The sequence below is a fragment of the Notolabrus celidotus genome, chromosome 20 (genome assembly GCF_009762535.1).
Source record: "Notolabrus celidotus isolate fNotCel1 chromosome 20, fNotCel1.pri, whole genome shotgun sequence".
NCBI lineage: Eukaryota > Metazoa > Chordata > Actinopteri > Labriformes > Labridae > Notolabrus > Notolabrus celidotus.
Window position 1 is genome coordinate 14,361,209 of NC_048291.1, and position 22,090 is coordinate 14,383,298.

The 22,090-nt window shown below is 40.4% G+C and overlaps 4 protein-coding genes and 1 long non-coding RNA gene across 7 annotated transcripts; 3 read left to right on the top strand and 2 right to left on the bottom strand.

The window, feature by feature from the left end:
- Positions 1-15: 15 nt before the first annotated feature.
- On the bottom strand, positions 16-6,555 carry LOC117831835 (tripartite motif-containing protein 16-like). The gene is made up of 7 exons (XM_034710717.1): positions 6,521-6,555; positions 5,379-5,887; positions 5,110-5,205; positions 4,783-5,016; positions 4,346-4,517; positions 3,291-3,365; positions 16-3,192 (listed from the first exon to the last, which is right to left on the bottom strand). The coding sequence occupies exons 2-7, from the start codon at positions 5,799-5,801 to the stop codon at positions 2,657-2,659; spliced, it is 1,536 nt and encodes a 511-aa protein (XP_034566608.1). The 5' UTR covers positions 5,802-5,887; positions 6,521-6,555; the 3' UTR covers positions 16-2,656.
- amn (amnion associated transmembrane protein) lies at positions 623-2,425 on the top strand. Its single transcript, XM_034710716.1, has one exon. It carries the CDS (start codon positions 645-647, stop codon positions 2,217-2,219), a length of 1,575 nt encoding a protein of 524 aa, XP_034566607.1. The 5' UTR covers positions 623-644; the 3' UTR covers positions 2,220-2,425.
- Positions 3,968-5,104, top strand: LOC117831836. Of its 2 annotated transcripts, none has more exons than XR_004635092.1 (3): positions 3,968-4,266; positions 4,362-4,539; positions 4,870-5,104. It is a non-coding gene; the product is annotated as an uncharacterized LOC117831836 (long non-coding RNA). The 2 variants fall into 2 exon arrangements; XR_004635091.1 differs by having other exon boundaries at positions 4,924-5,104.
- A 655-nt stretch (positions 6,556-7,210) lies between the features above and the next one.
- ush1ga (Usher syndrome 1Ga (autosomal recessive)) lies at positions 7,211-15,539 on the bottom strand. Of its 2 annotated transcripts, none has more exons than XM_034712158.1 (4): positions 15,122-15,538; positions 11,474-11,927; positions 10,258-11,061; positions 7,211-10,145 (listed from the first exon to the last, which is right to left on the bottom strand). In XM_034712158.1, the coding sequence occupies exons 1-3, from the start codon at positions 15,283-15,285 to the stop codon at positions 10,261-10,263; spliced, it is 1,419 nt and encodes a 472-aa protein (XP_034568049.1). In that variant the 5' UTR covers positions 15,286-15,538; the 3' UTR covers positions 7,211-10,145; positions 10,258-10,260. The 2 variants fall into 2 exon arrangements, with proteins under 2 accessions (XP_034568049.1, XP_034568050.1); XM_034712159.1 differs by having other exon boundaries at positions 9,607-10,145; positions 10,265-11,061; positions 15,122-15,539.
- Positions 15,133-21,958, top strand: LOC117832854 (proton channel OTOP2-like). The gene is made up of 8 exons (XM_034712157.1): positions 15,133-15,580; positions 17,201-17,276; positions 17,746-18,199; positions 18,306-18,442; positions 18,521-18,579; positions 20,345-20,487; positions 20,588-21,438; positions 21,528-21,958. The coding sequence occupies exons 2-8, from the start codon at positions 17,235-17,237 to the stop codon at positions 21,696-21,698; spliced, it is 1,857 nt and encodes a 618-aa protein (XP_034568048.1). The 5' UTR covers positions 15,133-15,580; positions 17,201-17,234; the 3' UTR covers positions 21,699-21,958.
- Positions 21,959-22,090: the final 132 nt, after the last annotated feature.

Sequence of the window (22,090 nt, forward strand, 5' to 3'; positions counted from 1 at the left end):
ACCAGAAGACAGTGCTGATTTTCACAACATACATTTATTGAAAAACCTACTTCCTTGTGTTACACAAACTAAGAACTTCTGCATTGCCATGCCCTTATATACCGTTTTCCATCAGGTAAAATGTATACAGTAGCTTTGGTGTGTGGTGCAAAGAAGTCATCAGGCTTTCACTAGACACCATGGGTTATATATTTTAGGGGACATTATGAAACACCAAGATAAAAAGTAATACAGGACAGGAACGGATACTGCAGCATGTACTGGCACACTTAAAGCACTGGATAAAAGTGCATGGGGAACACTTTAACAGAGTTTTTTGGCTGACTCCAAAGTCACTGAGGGAGATCATAGAACTGATTGGGAGTGGGATCTTTGGAAGTGTTATCCCTGCAAGCTTCAAGAACTCCTTAGTTCCTAATCATTTACCAGGAGCACTTAGCAAAAGTTTTGGTTCTCCAAAACATTGTTATGATAAAAAGTATGAGACAAAGCATCAACACAAATTTTAGAAATTACTTTGAGTGTTTCAGATATTTTGACAAGCAAACTAAACAAAGGGAAAAAGGCTTGAACGATACAATTTGCAGGAGTGTTACAACAGAACTTGTAAATCTTTGACAGGTCACCTGTTTGTGCAGGTTTTTATGGTCATCAAATTCAGTTTAACTGATGAGCTGTGTGCACTCGTGTTAGTCACACGGTCAGAAACAAAGGTCATCAAATATTCTCTAAGTCTGTCACAAACACTCAGGATGCTGAAAACATCAGACCTGCTTCTTCTCCTCTGTCTTATCGGGGCAGCAAGTGCCCTGTACAAACAGTGGATTCCTGACACCAACTTTGAGAACAAGACCAACTGGGACAAAGATGATGTCCCATGTGGCAGCGACACAGTTCAGTTTCCAGCTCAGAGAAAAGTGTCTGTGTTTGTGGAGACATCACACGCTGTAAGGGAGATGAGGCTACCGGTTGATGGGGAGTTCATTCTGAATTCTGGAGCTGGATTTTATGTGGTGAGTGGACAAGAACCAGGCTGTGGGCAGGGTGTTACAACCAAGTTTAAAGATTCAGAGGCTCTCCAGTGGTTCAACCCAGCTCTGTGGCAGGCAGCTGCAACCCTGGATGACCTGTTGCATGGGCAAGTCTTATTCTCTGTTCACGAGGAGAGCGTCCCCTGCCAGCATGATGATGTGGTTTTCAAAGATCGCTCCTCTTTCAGAGTGGACACCAGCTCAAATCTGCCTAACATCCCTGTCAAATCTGTGTCTGTGCTTGGGAAGAAGTTTGAAAGCAGTTCCGAGTTCTCCAAGTACCTCAGCTCGTGCTCAGGCCAGCTGCAGTTTCACGGTTCATCTGCAGTAGGTGTCGGAAGCCAAGGTTGTGGGGATCCTTCCGGCTGTGAATGTGGGAATTCTGTAAACCACATGCGGATCTGTGGCACTGTTAAATGTGGCTCTCTGAACTGTAAGACAGCACTCCTCCCTGTTGGACACTGCTGTAAAGTTTGTGGTGCAATTGTGACAATCAAGTTCTCCACGACCTTCAACTTACAGAACTACAGACAACGGGTCCATCACCTATTTCTCATCCAACCTAAATACAAATCCATCCAGCTAGGCATGTCTAAAGTCTTCAAGTCACAGGAGTTGCTGAGGATCATCCCTTTTGGCACCACACCTGAGATTCAGGTGGTTATCCTGGACGGAGACAAGGGAACATTGGCAGAAAATCTGGCCGGAGACATAGTGAAGGATGCTAGTTCTCATGGCTCCAGCTTGGGAATCACTGAAGCTGAATTTCAAGCTTCCTCGGGGGGCAGCAGCAATAATTCTGGAAGCAATGCTGGGGTTGTCGTTGGAGCTGTTTTTGGAGTTTTCATTTTGATTTTACTCATCGTCATTTTGGTTATATTGCTTCGTAAAGGGTTTGTACAAATGCCATCAATGCCTTCTATGCCATCTATGCCTTCTATGCCATCAATGCCTTCTATGCCTTCAATGCCATCCCTGAGTCGATTTAAGAGACACAGTGACGTTGGAGAGCTTGGTGGGACTCTTGACCATGGCTATGACAATCCCATGTTCGACAGGCCCAACATGATGCCTGATATTCCTGGTCTGTATGGGACTGAAACAAATACTTCAATCTCAATGACCCAGTCAGGTGTGCACTTTGTGAATCCAGTCTATGATGACAATGAAACTGATTTTAATGCTTGATAAAATAAATGTTCTCAAATTGTTTCAAAGGTATTAAATTGATGGATTTATTAACCCTGTGAAACAATAAGTCCTCTGTTGGCCTCATAATAATTCAGTGTTGCAAATACATTTTTACAACCAAATGGACTTTAGACAAATAAAATAATTATTGCCTGAGATTTGTGTGCTTTTTCCCCTCATTCATATCACATTCAAGAGCAATAAAGCTGCAATAAAGCCGCAGTAAACTGTCAACACATCTGCTGCACTGGTTCATGCAACGGAGTCACCACTAGATGGTAGTAAATTTAACTTTCAATGACATGCATGTAAAAAATCTTGCATCTGTGCCTTAACTTTTGTACCTTGTTATGTAACCTTAAAAAACATCCATAAAGCCCCACCTTTTTCTGTAAGAGCTCAAGTAAAGGTAGATTACACTCTGAGAAGTGGCATCACTTTGCATCAAGGAGAGAAACCACATTGTCTTTCTTTGATAGCCAGGTGACAACATATAAGGGCTCTGTGAAATTAGCTGCATACTTGCAGAGAAGCTTGATAGGACCAGTGATATCATAGAAAGAGACAGTGCCCCTCTCGAAGTCAACATAGAAGCCAATTTTTGTTGTATCAGTGACTTCCAAGCAAATCTCCACACCATCATGCCAGGCAAAGAAACCTCTGCTGTTCCTTCCAACACACCAGGAGAAGTCATTCCCAGTAATGCAGCTGGTGCTTTGCTCCCCCTTTCGATCGATGCTCTTGTAAGTAACACCTACATGCGCACCTTCTCCACTCAGCTGTGCTTCAACATAGTGCCTCCCCAGGTAAAGGCTCTCCACAGTCATCGCCTGTCGCCAGTACTCAAAGCGAGCAGGGTGGTCTGGGTAGCTGTGCTGCCAGGGGCTAGTGTTGGTTAGCTTTCTGTTGTCCTCCCTCACACGAAGGAAATTATGGATAGTGTCCGGGTCAAAGGTCAAACTCCTGGTGTCTAAAAAGCAGGAGAAATATTTCATATGCAGGGAAGCTGTTATGATTTGACAAGCATAAACCATAGAACACACTGCAGGTATTAAGTTGCATAGTTACATTTTAAAAAGTCCTCTCTTGTCTCAGGATCAGGCAGGGATGAAGCTGGAGATTCCGGCATTTGGGATTTGGTACCTAGTTTATCATTCAGAGACACTTTTCAGCAATATGGTAAAACTTAAGGACTTCCAACATTTACTGAGTACCATATTTGATAGATGGAACGTTTCAAAATGAATTCAAACTAACAAAGATTTAACAACAGCACTTGAAGTTTATGGCCATGCTAGCGGCTATATGAGGCTTTACAGCGGTGGTAACATGTTTATGATGTCAATGCATACATGCCTATGTTAGTAGGTATGGCATTTACCATGTGCACCATCTTCTTTCAGCATACTAACATAATAATATTTGCTAACAAATATAGCCGAGGTTGAAGAGGCTGAAGCTGAACAACCATTTTTTTATGGTATTTATTTTTATTCATTCATTATTTCAAAATATTTTTGAAGGGACTTCCTCATTTCCAAGATACCATGACAATTTAAGACCTGTGTCGATTAACAACATGTTGTTGTTTTGTGCTGGCAGCACCAACTAGGTCAATTTCAGAACGCTCCACACTAGTGTGTGCTGATGCCAGGTTACAAAGGTTGTCACACAGCTCCGCTTTCCTTAGTACTGACAGCTTGGTCTGTTTTAAAATGCTCTGTTTGTGTTTGAAAGTTGAGCTATTTTCAACTGAAAGAGCTGAGAGCCCAGCGACAAAATACAGCTGAAGCACAGGGTGTTCTTGCTCTTGGGCCAAGCAATGAAAATGCCAAGCTGCATTGGAACTGTGCGGAAAACAGGTGCTGCCAGGGTAAAAAGAAAAAAAGCTCTTAGTGGACACAGGCCCTTATGCTACGCCAGTCATATTGTCTGAGAACTTAGTGGTAATCCTTCTGATAACTAATAAATATTGTCTGGACTGAAGTGATGGCAGACAAACAGCTGGATAACAGTTAGCTAACTGTGAAGGGCACCGATAGAGGTACAAAACAGGTGTACAACTGAAGCAGTTTCCTCATTGACGAGCTGAAAGATGCACACAATACAATATTTACACTCACAACTTTTCCACACCAGGTCGAGTTTTTCCCTGTATGAAGACAAAACCAGGTCACACAGCTCTTGTGTGGCATCAGTCACTACTTGAACATAGGAGGTCAGATGGTCCATGCGCTTGACATTTGCAGTTGGCAGACACACATCTGCTGGTCGTTTCTTCCACTCTGAGTACTCCTGGAGCAAGGAAGAGTCAAAGGTAAATTCTCGAGTATCATGATGTTAAATGAGCTGTTACACCAAAATGTGACTCTTTTTGTTCTGACCCGGAACTTTTCTCAGTGAAATTGTTGAAATTTCTCAACTCTACGTACACTGTCAAGAGATAAACTATTGGTCTCGGAGAACATCCCATGCTAGAATACTGATAGAAATAGGTTTGCACATTCTGGGTGATTTAGTGTTATACCTAGGGTTTTGAATACTTTGCACACTTGTTTACCTGCAGAAAGTCAACATCAGACTTGCACTTGGACAGTTTGTTCATTTCAGCCAAAGTTTTCATCAGCTCTGTTCTCTTCTGCTCCAGATGTGCCTGGATGCCCTCTGCCTGTTTTAGTGCCCGTCTTTTCTCTCCTTCCAGCACCTCCGCCGCCCCTTTTCTGGCCTCCTCCACAGTCATCAGTAGCCTGCTGAACTGCTCTTCAACAATAACACAAACCTCCTGCACCGAAGACTAAAAGACCAAAGAGAAAAGTTCAGACAAACACAGTTACAGCATGCCATTGTTTCTTAAATAAATGTGCCAAAAATGTGCAACATAACCTACTTTGATTATTTCATTGTTGCTTTGTAGTTTATCAATCACTTTCTCAGCTGCTGCAGCACTCTGACCTATCTCTTTTTGCTTCTTCTGAAGATCAGCCTGCAAAAAATCATCACAAACATACTGCAAAAGATGCCCTGTCAAATTTGCAAAGATGAAAAATTGTTACATTTTCTTAAATGGATATTTTACCCTTTGAGTTCTTAAAGGGGAAATTTTATGAAACAATTAGAGCAATACAGATACAGCCAAAACAAAATTAATTTTAAGACCTCAATCTGTATGCGTGCCTCCCCCACAGATGCAGACGTGTGCCCTTGATGCTCCTGTGTCTCACAGTCTGGACACACACAGCAGCCATCCATCAAGCAGAAGCGTTCAACGGGAAGTTGATGAACCTCACAAGTCCTGCAGTCGATCTCATGTAGGGGATCTACCAGGCGATGGTTTTGAAACTTGGCTTTTTCCAGATGAGGTCTCAGATGGGCCTCGCAGTAAGACACCAAACAGGTCAGGCAGGATTTGAGGGCCTTACTGGGGCTGTCCATGCAAGAGTCACATAACACATCTTGTGGGAGTAGCGTCTCGGATGTTACTGGGGCAGGACCCCTCAGCTCGCTCGGTTCCTCCTTTACATCTTCACTGTGCTGATTCTCCTCCAAAGTCTCTTCATTGGTACTGCTGAGAGTTGCCATGTCTAACAGCGTTTACCTTGGTCGAGATTATGGCTGTAACAAAGCCGGCTCCTTTCTTACAGCTGCTTTTCCCTGTTTTTGAGATCCTTAGGGAGCATACGGAAAGAATTAAAAGACCACGCCCATGGTATTTTGTACTCAGCCTGCTGAAGTATTCTCATTTCACCACACCCCTGTTTAGCTCTTCTCTTTGCTGGATTTTACTGAGCTCCAGAAACAGCAGATTACACAGATGAGGGGAGGAAATGACGAGTGTAATATGACCAACCAGGGAGGGCATCAGCATCCACCCCTTCCCATTCTGTTTCAGTAAATAGTCTAGTAGTCCATTAATTTCACAGTATCTAGTATTATTTGGGTTTAAAATATTGCTTAAACAATGAAAAGTTTTGTCTTTTCCACATTAAGCCAATGAATGAATAAAAAGATAAACCAAGTCTCTGAATCATCATTAGCAATTGGTGTTTGTAATGCTAAAGGAACTTCATGGGAGAGATGGTCAGTGCTTCCTTCTGATAACAGAGTTATGTAAGCAGCATTTATCTACAATACAACTTCCTGAGTTCATGTCGGGCAGCGCAGCGGAAGGAGTGACGCTTGTCTTTTGTGTTAAAGCAGCATGAGGATTATCTTAATGCCAAAACAAGTATTTTCCGCTCTCTGTGTCTGTCTCAGTCACACATAGACGCACACACATCAAAGTTTTGGCAGGAGCTTACCATGATGTGTCTGTAAACAGAAAATCAGACGGGATTTTCATTGACCTGTAAAAACTGCAAATACAACTGTTTTAAAATTAGTAACACTGTGTATAAGTAGAAACTACATTGTTCATTATACAAAGCATGTGTTTATCTTAAACTGAGGCTGAATTTACCAGCACAATCAAACCTCTCTATTATTTGTACTAGCTACAAAACAAACTTCACACAAGTTCACAGACTTCAAAATTATTTAAAAAAATTGTCACTGTCACTGCTGTAACCTTGTATCCCAAAAACCTTTATTTTCCAGAAGGTAAATGTGAAAAACCCTGTTTGTCACATAACTAAACACTGCATGAGATACAACCACAATCTTTCCAAAATACTTTATCTGTTAATTTCTATAGAAAAGGAGATCAACAGCAGTGGTTAATGCAAAAAAAGATTTAAAAAAGATAAAATTTGGAGATACAAGGTTTCTGCTCAACAGCGACAATGTTTTCATGTTTTTTAATGTTGTTTTTTATGTGTATAAATTTGTAATCGAACAGACCCACAACCCTTAGTGTCTTAAATTGTAGGTATGACTCTTCTTATTAAAAGGACATCTTACAGTGTGTTTATACTTCAAATGTAGTTATTCAGCTAACAAAATATTGCAAGTAGATTGCAGTAAGTGAAGTGGTGGATTCATCAGGTCAGTCATTAACAGCATTAAAAACAGTAGTATTTTTATTTATTCCACCTACAATGTTAGAAACGTGACAGAAGCGTACTCTCCTGGTGAGTAACTACTCAAGATACAAAGAAACATAAGGTCAAGACTTGTAAACAAATGTTTACACTGAGGATTTAAGATACATACTGTAAAAGTCAGGTAAATTATTGGTCCATTAAAAATAACAGCTAAATGTGCTTTTACTTACTGATTAACATTCCTACACATTCTGACATAGATGTATTGGCATGCAATCTGCCATTACATGAAATAGAAAAGAACAGGTACAGCCAATAAATAGCCAACAAGATAATAGTGGGTGTTTTCCTAGTGTTTTAGAGGAAAATAACTCAATTGTAAACTTGCAGAACCTGTGCCACAAGTATTTTGAGAGGAGGAAAGAAGTGCTCAAGATTTAACACATTTTTTAAGTCCCCTGAAAAGTCATGAATAATATTAAGCATTAGTAGCCACAGCTAGCAATAGCACCAAAAAACGTCTGTTGTGCTGATTGACATTTAAGAATCGCAGAAAGATTACCAGAGACAACCCAAAGATAAAGCAATCAATGACACAATCACTGAATTTGCAGCACTTGATGACACAATTTTTCCTGAGGTAGAAGACAAGGGTTTCCCAAGCTAATGACATAGTTGGAACCTCAGTATAGTTTCCCAAGCAACAACTGCTTTGAAGACGCTTCCCTACCTGCCCGATATGATGTGATCTCTACACGACTTAGACTCTGTGTCAGTGACATACGTTTTACCACAGATATATGGACTTCTGATGTTATTCCAATGATGCTCACTGCTTAGCTTGACGGCCCAGTGGCTAGATGAAGACTTTAACATGAAAAATATATTAGTGTATGCACAGGAGTGCTCCAGTTCAAAGAAACAGAGAAAAGTCAGTTGAAGAGTTAAAAGTGGCCAGCTCAAGTTATGCTGCTATGGGCAGACTGCCAGGGGAACTGACACACTGGGATCTTTTCTCTCCGCTTTCTCTGCCTATCACTTACTTTAACCCTCCCTGTCCCATTAAAGTTACTAACCATAGACCTTTCTGGAGTGCCTGAGCTCCATTGTCTCATAGGTTCCTCTGAGTCGTTGTCACAGACGGCCTGCTGCTGTGGACGTTCCAGACTTCCGCAGCTACCACTACTACTGTGCGTCTCACCACTATCATATCTCTCTCTCTCTCTCTCTCTCTCTCTGTCTCTTCATCTCCTTTATTCCTCTTTCCCACCCCTACTCGGTCAAGGCAGATGAGTCCTGTCTGTAAAATGGGACTGGATGTTATCTTGCTAGACCTGCTCTGTTTGTAAAGCGTCTTGAGATAACGTTTGTTGTGATTTGGCGCTATATAAATAAAGATTGATTGATAAAGATTGAAAAGTGTAATTTTTCAAGTGTTAACAAGTGATTTGAGCAAGAATTAGTTAGTAAAGAATATTAGTGTACATACACTACCAGTCAAAAGTGTGGACACACCTTCTCATTCAATGTTTTTTTATTTATTTTAATTATTTTCGACATAGTAGATTAATACTGAAGACATCAAAACTATGAAATAATCTGGTTTTGCCATAATATGGATTACAACAGTAGTCAAATAGGGTGATCATTGTGTACTTACCCTACTTCTGAAAAACACAATTGATGGTCTCAAACACATTAAGAAGGAAAGTCATTCTACAAATGAACTCTTGACAAGGCTCATGTTAATTAGAAACCATTCCAGGAGACTACTTCATGAAGCAGACTGAGAGAATACCAAGAGTGTGCAAAGCTTTCATGAAAAAAAAGGGGGCTACATTACAGAATCTAAAATATAAAACATATTCTGGTTTGTTTGACAATTTGTTGTTAATTAAATAATTCCATATATGCTCTTTCATAGCCGTGATGTCTTTGGTATTAATCTACAGTGTTTCAAATAATTAAAATAAAAATAAACCTTGAATGAGAAGGTGTTTCCAAACTTTTGACTGGTAGTATATATTTACTGAATTTTAGTCTTTCTTTCCCTCAGGTTTACATAAACTAAACATAACATTTATCTATATATTAAAATAAAAAAATAAAAATTAGAACTCATCAGTCTCGGCCATCAGGAGCAGGGTCCTATTGGTCATTGGTAAGCGGCTTAAAAAAACTCATACCATGCTTCCCTACTGCATTTCCTGTTGTAAGGACAAATACACAAAAGTGTTAGTGTGTGCAATACAAAATCGAATAAAGATACTGTGTTTCAACATAGTTAACCTCACTACAGTAATCTCAATGAAAAACTGACATGGCTTGCAGAATGTAAACATTAACAAACATGCAATATGAGCAAGGACATATTTAAGTGGCTCTGGATGACACTGTTACTCAAATGCTGTAACTTAAACACTTTAATATTAAAGTCAGGATGAGGTTACTGTCAAAGGTTTTTATGACAAAGGACACTTAAGCAAATGTACAGGCACATGTAATGCAGGCACATGAAGTCATAGGATGTACCCCACAGGGGCAAACACATTTAGGGGACACAGACCCTACACTTACGTCTCTGTTAACTATGCCACATGGCATACAATGACATCACACACGACTGCACTGATTGTCTCTCAGTTTGTTAAACCATGCAGTGCAGGGAACTCCAACAAACCAGTGTACAGAGCTATCTGTAGTGATCCTCATGAGGCCTACAGGACACTTTAAAAGAATCCTGTTAAGAATTCATGTCACGCTCATTGCTTCTTGCTCTACATACTCATCCTGACATTCTCCTTTCTGCTTTGTTACCACTGAGGTACCAGGAGAGGTAAATCATCGTGTCCTTTCTGTCCGTACGTGACATTCACTCCACAATGATGCACTGACCTTAAAGGCTGGGTGAGCACACAGCAGGAGGACTGTCTGCAACAACTATCTGCAGGACAGAATGGAGACACGATAAGAAACTGCGTTTGTAGCTTGAATATAGAAACAACATAAAAACATGCTGGCATACACATACTGCACTGTGTGACTGAAAATCTTACCACTCACAGCTCAGTGTCCTCTATACTGTCTGGGTCCTCTATGGTCTCAAGTCGTGTTTTACACGCATCTAAGATCTTTTTTCGTGGTCCTAAGGGGATGTGGATGCTCTTTAGGTCATGATCAGAGCACAGCAGCAGTGCTTCCAGGTCGATCTTCTCTCTCTTGAAGATAGAGTAAAACTCATTCATGCTCTGTGCAGCAAGGAAGACCTCCAAAGGGCTAGTGTCAGCCTCATCATCATCGTCCAGCCCTAATTCGATATCTTCCCACGGCAGCTCCTCCATATTCCTCTCCTGCAGGCTACGTGCACTTCCAATGCTGTCTTCATCGAGATTTGGGTACGGCTGCAACCGACTGCGCAATCGCACGTTATTGCCAGAGCGGTTTTCTGCGGCTTCATCCCGACTGCCGAGGTCAAACATCCCTCCACTCACATAGTTCCTCCTGAAAACCATGGTGCCCAAACCGGGGCGGTTGAAAAGTGAATCATGACCTGAGTCAGTGCTGATCTCAGAGTAGTCCACGTCAGGCCCATGAAGGTCAGGCTCACTCATGGCACGTGATATGGCATCATAATTGTCTCTGGGGAACATGTCGCGAACGTTGCGGCGGCCACGGTCCTTCGGGTTGACATAAGTCCCCTGTTTGAGGAACATGACGTCGTTGCTCAGCTGAAGTCCGGAGAGGGAGCGCACACTCTTCCTCCCATCCTCGTAGATTTTAAAAGTCCCATCTCCTTGTTTCCTTTTTTCCAGCTTCTTCTGAATCTTTGTCTTCCCTCGGTTTGTGGCATGGAGAGTAGCCTAACAGGACAGGGATAAAATGGCAGTAAGGCACAGTGAAAACAAAAGGATTACATTTGGTCGAAACTGAAATACATGAACAGCTACGGGCTCTTTCGCCATAAAATTAAGTACAAACATTCATGGTTGTAAGAGGATGAACCTTTGTCCTATACTTTGGTTTGCACAAGTAACACTCCTGTGCATATTACCAAAATGTGCATGGTGAATATGGTAAACATTACTCCTGTTAAGCTTATTAGCACTCTTGCTGTGATCATGTTAGCACTGAGATTATCTAAGTATGTTATGCAAGTTAGAGGAAGGACTTACCAGCAGTCTTTAGTCAACAAACTCAAACTCAACACAACCATGAACAATGCAAAACAAACAAACTCTAAGCTTCTAAGAATAGAAAATAAAACCTCCTGACCTGGGAATATGGCACACTGACGGTGGCAGCATTAAAGTTGCGCAGCTTGTGGCTCATAGAGCTGCTGGTGTAACTGGAAAAGCTCATGGCGTCTGACGCAGAAGCTTCAGAAGTGTCCTTATGAAACTTCCGCTCCATTCGTTTGTGGTGTTTCTTCTGCATCTTCACGCACTCTTTGATTCGCCGCTCAGCCTCGCGAAATGCCCGGTCCTTCAGTTTGCTGACCAGCTTGGTATTGAGGCCTGTCTGCTTGACGGCAACAGAATCCAGGTAGCGGACGCAATCCATGTGGTTCTTTGTGGCAGCCATGTCCAAAGGTGTGTGGTAGTCGTTGTCCAGGCACCATATGTTGGCACCGAAAGACACAAGGAAGAAAAGGCAGTTGTGGTGACCATTGGCAGCTGCCAGGTGGAGTGGTGTGTTCCCCCATATGTCACACTTGTCAGGGTCTCCTCTGTGGGGCATGAGAAATATGTTCAGTAGACTATAACCTTTTAAATCAGAGGATTAAATTAAACATGTTATTTCATTTATTATAAAGACTGCTGCTACCATACAAGTGGCCCCCTTGCTTACCTGTTTAGATGACTCACTCATGAATAAGCACGTGATTTTTTGATAATGTTTTCAGCACTGACTTGCCATCCATGGGCTGTTAATGAGGCCTTATTGAATAATTCATTGTTGAACACCACATCAGTCTTTCAGAAAACCAACCATATACTATGTGAGCATCTAATGTGTTTCAAAAGGTTTTTCCAAACCAGCAAATAAGATGGTGTGATCAAAATAACCCTTGAAAAAGTATCTACGCTAATGCAGAGGCCATAACAACAAAACATGCAACACTCAGGCTTGGCGGGTAGTCCACGACCTTAATGTTACCTCTGCCTGTGCTGTGCTCTTGCTGTCTGTCCTGTAATATGACCACAGGCTTGCCAGCACCACTGCTTCACTACTTGTATCCAGTTTCAGGGGAGGCCGACTAGGCTACGCCTGACGTGAATAGTCCATGGCGGGTGATGTCACTGAATTCTTCAAGTCAGGACATACACAGCATCATCCAGCTGTTGACAAGGAGGGCTGTTGTGTATGGAGTTATGGTACTTTCCTTTTAATCATATGTGTGATATGAAATTTTACGAAACATTTTTGTTCGCTTGCTATTGAAATTTGGTTCAGACAAATATTTATGTGCATGTATGGGGCTGTTCATGTGATTTAATATTGGAGCTTGTTTGTGGTCACCTCAACTAAATACTGAAAATATTAATTTAACTCCTAAATTCCACATTTATTCATATTTCTTTCTTTGAGGATGTGGTTTGTGTCTCACTACCTGACTCTACATATTAACACCTTGTGTGATTGATGGATTGCGTTGTGAGGTTTTCACAAGGAATGCACTGGATCTGCCAACCTGGGCGCCTTGTAGCAAAGTCACACACTGATTTCAGCCCTCTGTTCTCTAAGTCTGGACTGGATTTGTTTAAAAGCGTACGGGATGTTCTGATCGAGGTGTGTGATTGACAATAGAGCCACAAATAAGACAATGTTCAAACAAAGGAATTACAGTGCTAACTCTGCACTGATATGAAACAATATCATGCAATCAATTGATCCCCAAAAGTAAACAGCAATTAGATTTGTTACATTTATATTTTGAGATGAAGTATTTATCACCACCTGGACAGGGATTACATAATAAGCTTGACGGTTGTCTCTGTTAGATAGAGGCCATCTTACATGATAGCTTTATGTCATAATTTATGTCTGTCCTAGTAAAAAGCTGACCACGGTGGTGATAGGTCTTCTCACTTATCCCTCCACTGCTCTTTATCACATTATGGACTGTTTGCATCCTCACTTCCTATGACAGCTTGATGTTACTGCAGGCCACCCTGTGCAATATACTTGCCAAATGTAGCGCTGGGCAGCGTCTTTCCCATGAAATTGTCAAGCAGTATTAGACTTATCTTCATTACAGCATCGCCGGGTCTCACGATTTTGGTGCCTACTGTGAAACATTATGGCAGCTATTAATGTTTAATGTTAGCCCCTCATGTCAGTCAGGAGATTGTGTGTTCTGCTATCAATAGGGCAATGCTTTGTCTTTGGCAGCTGAATACCTCCAGAAGCCTGTTTACACTTACTCTGTGGGAAATATGGAGTTTACAATGCAAGACTGAAAGCATTCCTTGCATATGTGTTTTAACAAAACTTTTAAATGCAATGCCTCTAATATTTGTCTGCAAAATTCAATCAATGAATGACTGATTCTAGCAGTTTTAAAGTAAGTCTCTCGCAGACTATACACAATTAAGCAGATTCATAATGAACCCATTTTTCTGCCTGACAGGCGAACCAGGTCAGGCAGAAAGGAAGTGGAATGGGCTGTTGTGTGGTTCCCTTCTCAACTATCCATGACTAACAATCACATTTGTCCACAAGGCCCGCATTTATACCACGATGCAGACTACTTAAGCCAAGTTATTTACTGTAAATGTGATGAATCATGTTTTTTTTATGGTATGATGTAATGGAATTGTTTCTGATGTAACAACAGAGTAGAGTGCCTATTTTATAACAGTAAGAAAAAATGTGTAGGAGGCTCCAATCTACATAGAGTTCTTCATATTCACCTTATATTGAATGCATTCCTCATAGCCCAACACAGATATCCTAGTGAAGCTTTTCACTCACAGTATCGCAGATTTCTTGATGAACTAATCTTGCTGAAGGAATATTTTACCAATCCCATGCCAAAGTGGGTTTAGTATTAGTTCCACTTCTGAAATTTGACTTTGGACAATTCCATCCATAAATGGCAACCAAGTGTTCTATTTAAACCCTCAGTAATCCACATCTAACTTGAAGTATTCAACAGTTATATATCCCACATGGATTATTATCATAGCTATTTCTCTCTAAATGACAGTCTTGAAGTTACAAAGTTATAATATTGAGTAAATGTTTTTTTTTAATTATAATTTAATGCTTTAAATTTTGATTTAGTTTACAAAGCTGTCATTCTTACATGCACCATGTGAACAAAATACTATCTGAGAGAAGTGATGTTTAGGGCTGCTAACATGTAGGCTTAGTTCTTTGTTGCAAAATCATAAATATTTTCAGCTTCAGGAAGTATCCAGCCAAGTTTGGGGAATTTTCCAGACTACATGTCCAATTTTAATTAAGTCACCTAACTTGCTGTGAGGTTACACGTGCATGCTCTTTTAAGCCAGGAGCAAAGCCTGAGGTTCATGTGTTGGATGGAATGTTAGGGCCTGACCTCTCCCCTGGGGATGATGAACTCTGATAATTACTGCAACTTGTGAAGAGTGGCCTACATTTTCAGTGGTGTATTGTTCCTGGGACTACGTATGGTTCAACTGCAAAAACTTCTTTTAAGTCAGCAGTGTAAATACCGGGACATCTTTCCTTGTAGCTTGTGGTTTTACTATTGGTGATTGGGAGCGTTTGCTAAAATGAGGCAACTTGATCAAGAAAACACTGGATAAAAACAATGAAAATGGTGAAATAAATAGTCTGCTCTTTATAATACCCGAGGCAAAAGACAACCGAACATAAACCTGTCTCCACAGTATTACGCACACGCCCTGATAAGTCATGTAACAATTTACCCACCCCCTCGCCACGATCAGCCGCAGAGCCTCCAGGTTGCCGTGATAAGCGCCCCATAACGTCGGTGTCATGCCATCTTCATCAGGTGCGTTCAGATCCTTCCGCGTCGCCTCCTTCAGCAGGTCCAGGTAGCCGTCCCGTGCCGCCTTGTGGTACCTGTCATTCATGGTGCTCAATGAATCCACCCTGCTCTACTCCATGCCGTTTCATTACCATAAACACGGCCATCATCGTCGACATAGCGGGAGCAAACTGGCTGTAGAGCCAATATGTCCAACAAACAGTCGCCCCTGATCATCGGTGGGGGAACAGGCAGTGCGCGTCGGTGGTATCCAGGGACGCCAGGATGCGCACCGTGTGGGCAACAGTGCTCCCGGTGGCCGAGGTGCTCCAAAGCAGTCCAAAACCACTAATCCCCCCTTAGGTAGAAACTGCAAAATCCCCTTGCAGCAAATTTACCAGGTAACTGTTTTTGTATTATCTATTCCTGCAACAGATAAGGACCTGAACATCTTTCAACTGTCCATGCCTCCTCATAACCCCTTTGAAAAAAGGCATTATTATTTGATGACTGAAATACACCCACTGACTAGTTTATTGGGCACACCTGGCTGAAACTATTCAGTCTTTGCTTTGAGAAATCTTCAAGATTTTGATGCAACACTTCTCTATAGCAATTTTAAGAAAAAAAAAATCAACATAACAACTTTCATTAAGGTAGGATGTATTGCACAATTGTTGCATAAGGATGCACTGGATTTTGCAAGTCATTACTAATAAAAAATAGAAGCATGGTGTATGTGTAAATTACCCTTGCTTACAGGCACTGCTGGACACTACTCATGCTTGGATTCACTGCACTGATAAAGTCTCATATTAACCCAGAACAAGTATTTTAGGTAGTAGTTGTCCACTTCAATGTCCAAAAAAAAAAGAATATGTGACATTATTAACTGGAAACATGTTTTTTATTTTGATGCGATTACATTTAAAAACTTAAAACTTAAATTGATCCTTTCAGACTCATGCATCTCATATGAATAAAGGTCAGCAACAAAACATTGATTGTAACAAAGTTATTGTGAAATTAAAACTTGATCTAACAGGAAATAACTTGCAGACTTTTGAGACTGTGAAAGTATTTTCCGCAGATGTCTCATTGTGCCTGACATAAGAAGGAAGACGTGTCAGTCAGCTCTGTCATTGTTCATTTGTGTACCTTTTAATAAACTATTGTTCTCACCTTTAACTTCCCCTTACAAGAAGGATGTTTCAGAAACATGCTTGAGACACGAGTGGATACAACAGAGTGTTGTAATAAAAAAAGTACCTCTTCTCTCGGCCCCACCCTGACAAGAACCAACTAAATTTGCTTAATTCCTGGTCCAAACTGAGCATTGGGGATTTGACGACTCAGAGACTGAAGTTCTCAGACACACAACCCAATTGAAACTTCAATAACAATAGGCACAGATAGTGGCCAGGCTTTTCAAATACTTCACCTCAGGCATTTTGTAGAGACAAGATACAGAGGCACATCTCCTTATTGAGACATGAATAGCATTTAAGATCTGAAAGTATTCCCTTCCAGCACTGAATCGAAAAGAAGGGCGAGGAAGCATGTTATGCCTGTTTGGAGAATTTAGATTGTATCCAGATTGTGGGGCAGCATGTGGTCAGCTGAAGGAAAAAAAAAAAAGGGGGATGAAGTTTAACAAGACAAAGGCACCACAACCCATAAAGATTAAAGTGTTAATCATGCATAAAGAAACAGAAAAAAAAGCTTTGATCATTCTCATCATGTGCAGTTTTCATTCCCCTTGCTCAAAATTTATTTTGGGCATGCTGTTACATCATTTACATGGATATATAGGAGATTAAAAATGTATTATATCATATCATAAAAATTGCTGTTAATCAAAAACGGAACCGGTTTCTACTATTTTGGAAGTTGTAAGAAAAAGTTTTTCCGAGAAACATCTTTTGAACTTTGCATGAATATTTTGTGCAAAACAGCCTGTGTTTGGTAATAATATGGTGTTGTTCATAACAGATTATTGACATTTATGACTCTTTGTACAGTAAACCACCATGTTTTTGATGGCATATAAAAGCCATGACGGCTCAGACTGCTTCTCAGGATCACACTACACATCAGGTAGGCTTACAGGTATCCTGAAACCTTTTCTTTATATCTGAAAGGTCACTGCTTTGTTGAATTGTCATTAGAGCTCAATTTTGGTAATCAAGAACTTTTTGCTTTATACGCTTTTAGGTTGTTTCACTAGTCCTTATGTTATTCCTGATTTTATCTGTGTTAGTGTGGATGACTTCTCTCAAGAAAACAAAACAGCTAATCCATGTAAACATGTTTGTGGATTCTCTCTCAGTACTTTTGGCATGCAACATAAGTGCAAGAAGAGCTTGAAATTAAATCCCATTTGTTGATTTGAAACTGATCTTTTGTGAAGCTCCAACAGGGTGACAATTATGCTGATTTTGTGCCCATGAAATGGTTTCACCTGGGCGGGATCTGTCTTTACAGTGAACCAATAAGTGGGTGTAGCTGTTAAACCTGTAATGTCTCATTTGGGACCAGATGCAACTAAGAGCTCATTTGTGAATAGGTCTTTGCTAGAGGAAACATGTGCCTGAACACTGGCTTTCCATGCAACTGTTTGACCGACGGAAATCCCTGTGAACCATGCAGGATGACGGCCAAAGACAGGGAGCCAGAGGAGACCCACCTCTCCAACAATGACAATGTGCCGGGTCCAGCAGGGAGCCCATGTAAACTGGACCTGGAGGACTCCTGTGGTGGAGCTGGGAGGGAGCGGAGTCGAAACTGGGGATGGATGCTGTCCGCTGTCATTTGTTTGAACATATTGATTCTGGGCTGTGCCCTTGTCAGCGGCACTGCCTACAAAAATGTTAACATCAGCATGCCTGACCTGCAGATTTTCCTTATTATCCTCCTTCTCCTCACCACCATCTGGATGATTTATTATGTTATCTACACGGCGAGGAAAGACAATGCTGTAATTTACAAGGATGGACATGCTGGACCTGTATGGCTCAGGGGTAAGTTGATGCTGTACTTGCTTGAGAGTTAACTTTTAATTTCTCCTTGAATGTTTTCAGATAGTTTCATAACTTTACTCTGTTCTCCATGTGGCTGCTTCTTCAGGAGGACTTGTGCTATTTGGAATCCTCAGTATCATCATGGACATTTTCAAGATTGCCAGCTATGTGGGCTACCTTCACTGTGATTCTGGTGTAAAGGTTGCCTTCCCTGTGGTGCAACTTGTCTTCGTTATTGTGCAGGTAAAAATGACAAAGAAATTCAACATTTACTCAGTTCTGCCTTAATGCAAAGCGTTAATACAGTGTTTTTCTTTGCAGACTTACTTTTTGTGGATCCACGCCAAGGACTGTGTACAGCTACAAAGGAACATTACACGGTAGGTGATTAGTGGATTTTTGTCTTTGTTAACATGTTAACCCTGAGGGTATTTGTTTTGAAGTTTGAGATTAACCTGGATAACAGGGTATATTTTTACATCTAAGCTGCCGGCACAGTGCCAATGTTGTTTTATTGATCAAATAAAAATGTGCTTTCAATTTCAGAACCTTAACAGATGCAAACAGTTAGTTCCCTTTTCTTTACTGTAACAATAGACAGGTTTTTTTTTATTCAAAATACTTTCTTGCTCTGTAAATGAATTGCTTGATGATACGATAACAGAATTAGGAGAAAATGATAATCATTGGTGTAGTTTCACAAGGAAAAAACTTTGAGTTTTTCAGTTTACAGCAGAGGACTTGTAAAATTAGCAAATATTTACATTGTAAGGCAAGGCAAGGCAAGGCAAGGCGAGGCAAGTTTATTTATTTAGCACAAGGCAACTCAAAGTGCTTCACCTGCCCAAGACATCAGAAGAATCATAACAATGGGTTTTAAAGGCTGTTGAAAGAGGACATTTAAGATTAATTAAAAGACAACATTACTAAAAGTAAATAAAGCAAGCTATTACAAACCAAAGCAAAGAGAAAATAGAAACATAAAAAACAAATAAAAACAAGATAGTTTTGAAATATTAGTTTCAAAGTTACAGTCTAGTGTTGTGTAATTAATAAAGGTATTAAAATATTTAAAGTAATTAGGCAGTGGAATCTTCACTCTGTCCACTTTCCACTTTCTGGAACACTCAGAGAAAAAAAACTGAAAGCTTCTTCTCCATGTTTGGTTCTGACGGTCTGGATGGTTTATACTGTATGAGATCACTAATGATCACTGTAGATCATTAATGTTTTTTGGCCCTAAACAATTCAGTGCTTCATAAACCAGCAGTATTTAACCCTCCTGTTATGTTCCTTTATCTGGAAGAGCAATAATGCTCCTGGGTCAATTTGACTCGGGCATATTCAATTATCCAAAAGTGTCAAAACCCCCCAAAAATCCAAACACTAATTTTTTTTAAATCTAATTTTTAACTCCATTACTAACCATTTAAATCAAGATGTAGTCCATTGATGTTCTTTAATTATCACAGATCATGGTTTAATGAGGATAACTCGTTTTTCATTAAAATTCATGTTCAAACTTTTTTTTAATGTACATTAGAAATACCTAAATATAAATACAATAGTTTTACATGACATAGATTTTTGTTTATTTTATTTTACATATTGATTTTTTTTCATTTGTATGACATGATGTTGATAAATTAACACGACACCTCTTCTGTCACATGCTGCCCAGATTTTTATGCTGCATTTAGCTGGTTTGGAAGGCATATATTGCCTAAAATAGACTCTAAAAAGGTTCAATTTGACCCACAGCATAACAGGAGGGTTAAGAATCTACTCCCTGAGAAACAGGGAGCCATTGAAAATAACTTACAACAAGACAGATGTGATCCACTTTCTGCGTCTTTGTTAGGGCTCTGTCTGCATTGGTCCTAATCAGCTGTATCTGTCTCATTGATTATAACTGATTTCATAATAAGAAGAATAATTGTTTTTTAATGTTCCATAATATTTTGGCTATCTAATAACATATGGACTGGTTGACTAGTTTTAGTTTCACATGCTTCAGACTATTATGACTTTGATGATGTTAACTGTGAATGTTGCACTTATATCTAGTGTTAATATGACAGTTTTGACTCTGTTTTGTTTCTGATCATTATTTTCTTTTTGCCTCCTTCTTGTCTTTTCATGCAGCTGTGGGTTGATGCTCACCCTCTCCACAAATCTAGTTATATGGATGACTGCAGTGACTGAGGAGTCCCTCCACCAAACCGAAGTTCCAGAATACCCAAGTAATACTACAAAAATCTCTGGACGAAAGATGTACATCACCAAAGGTAATGAAGTCCGATAAATAATCCAAAATAGACTCAGCAATCATTAAAATATCACAACATATCACCTCTCTCTAACTGTTCTCTGTGTCATGTGTTACAGCTAGTTACGGAGACGATAAGTGCAAGTGCAGCCACACCTCATGCAGCGTCTTCAAGGAAGCTTACTACTACCTGTACCCATTCAACATTGAGTACTGCCTCTTTGCATCCGCCATGGCCTATGTTTTGTGGAAAAATGTGGGTAGAGTCGTAGACGAACACAACCACCACAAGATAAAATTCACTCTGAAGGGTGTAATCTTTGGTCCGGTGACAGGAATTCTCTTAGTGGTGGCAGGTCTGGCAACTTTCATCGCATATGAGATGCAAATACAAAAAGACGATCATGATGATGAGAAGAAAGAAACAGCAGTGATGATTCACTTCATTATGAACATAGTTATAGTGACCATGATGTCCGTCTCCACAGTGATTGGCTGTGCCGTCTACAAAGTGGACCACAGGGAGCATGTGTCAGATAAAAACCCCACACGCAGCCTAGATGTAGGGCTGCTGGTAGGGGCCTCACTGGGACAGTTCGTCATCAGCTATTTCACTATTGTCGCCATGGTGGCAACTGGTGCCAAAGGCCACCTAAACAGGCTCAACCTAACTTGGGCTATCCTGATGGTAATCCAACTTGGCCTGCAGAACTTTTTCATCATTGAAGGCCTACATCGGGAGCCCTTCCATGAGGTGGAGCCTGTGGTCACTGTGCTTGCAAATCCTTATGTACTGCAGCAGAGCAAAGAACTGAGCCTTGAAGAAGGATCAGTAATGGACTCAAAATCGAGCCCAGTACTCACAGCACACAGCCTGCACAGCCACACATTGGAGCACAGACCTAAACTGACATGGAAGAGACGAGTGCTGAAGGAGGTCTGTGTGTTTCTGCTATTGGGAAACATCATTGTAAGTATCATTGGCCCTCACTATATCAAATGTATGTTTTCAAAAGTAACCAAATACTCAACCAGTTCTCTCTTTTCTTTCTTTGGCAGCTATGGATAATGCCAGCATTTGGAGCTCGCCCTCAGTTTGACCACGACACTGAAACAGAATTCTACCAATTCAACATGTGGGCTGCGGTTGTGAATGTTGGACTTCCTTTTGGCATTTTTTATCGCATGCATTCAGTCGCCAGTCTGTTTGAGGTTTTCCTAACTTCATAACACTGCCTAAAACAATGAAAGCAAAAAAAATGCACAGCTGACTGTTTTGGCATTATAAAGTTGTTTTGTATAGATTTGTATCCTGTTTTGATGATACTTTTTTATTTCACTATTAATTGTGAAGTAGATTCTGACTGACTATGTCATACCTCTTTCATTATAGCCTTCAAATGTGACAATGTAAATGCATTAAAAAAAAGTTATTTTATGAATTATTATGAAGCTGTTCTTGAATGACTGGCTTATGCTTCAGTCTCTGTATGCACATAATAAAAGAAAGCATTAAACTGCAAAAAGAACAGTCCACTGTGTCTCTAATAGTTTTTAAGGATCATTCAATTATATTATTATTACTTGTTGAAGATGTAGTAGTTTACCTAATGAAAATTACA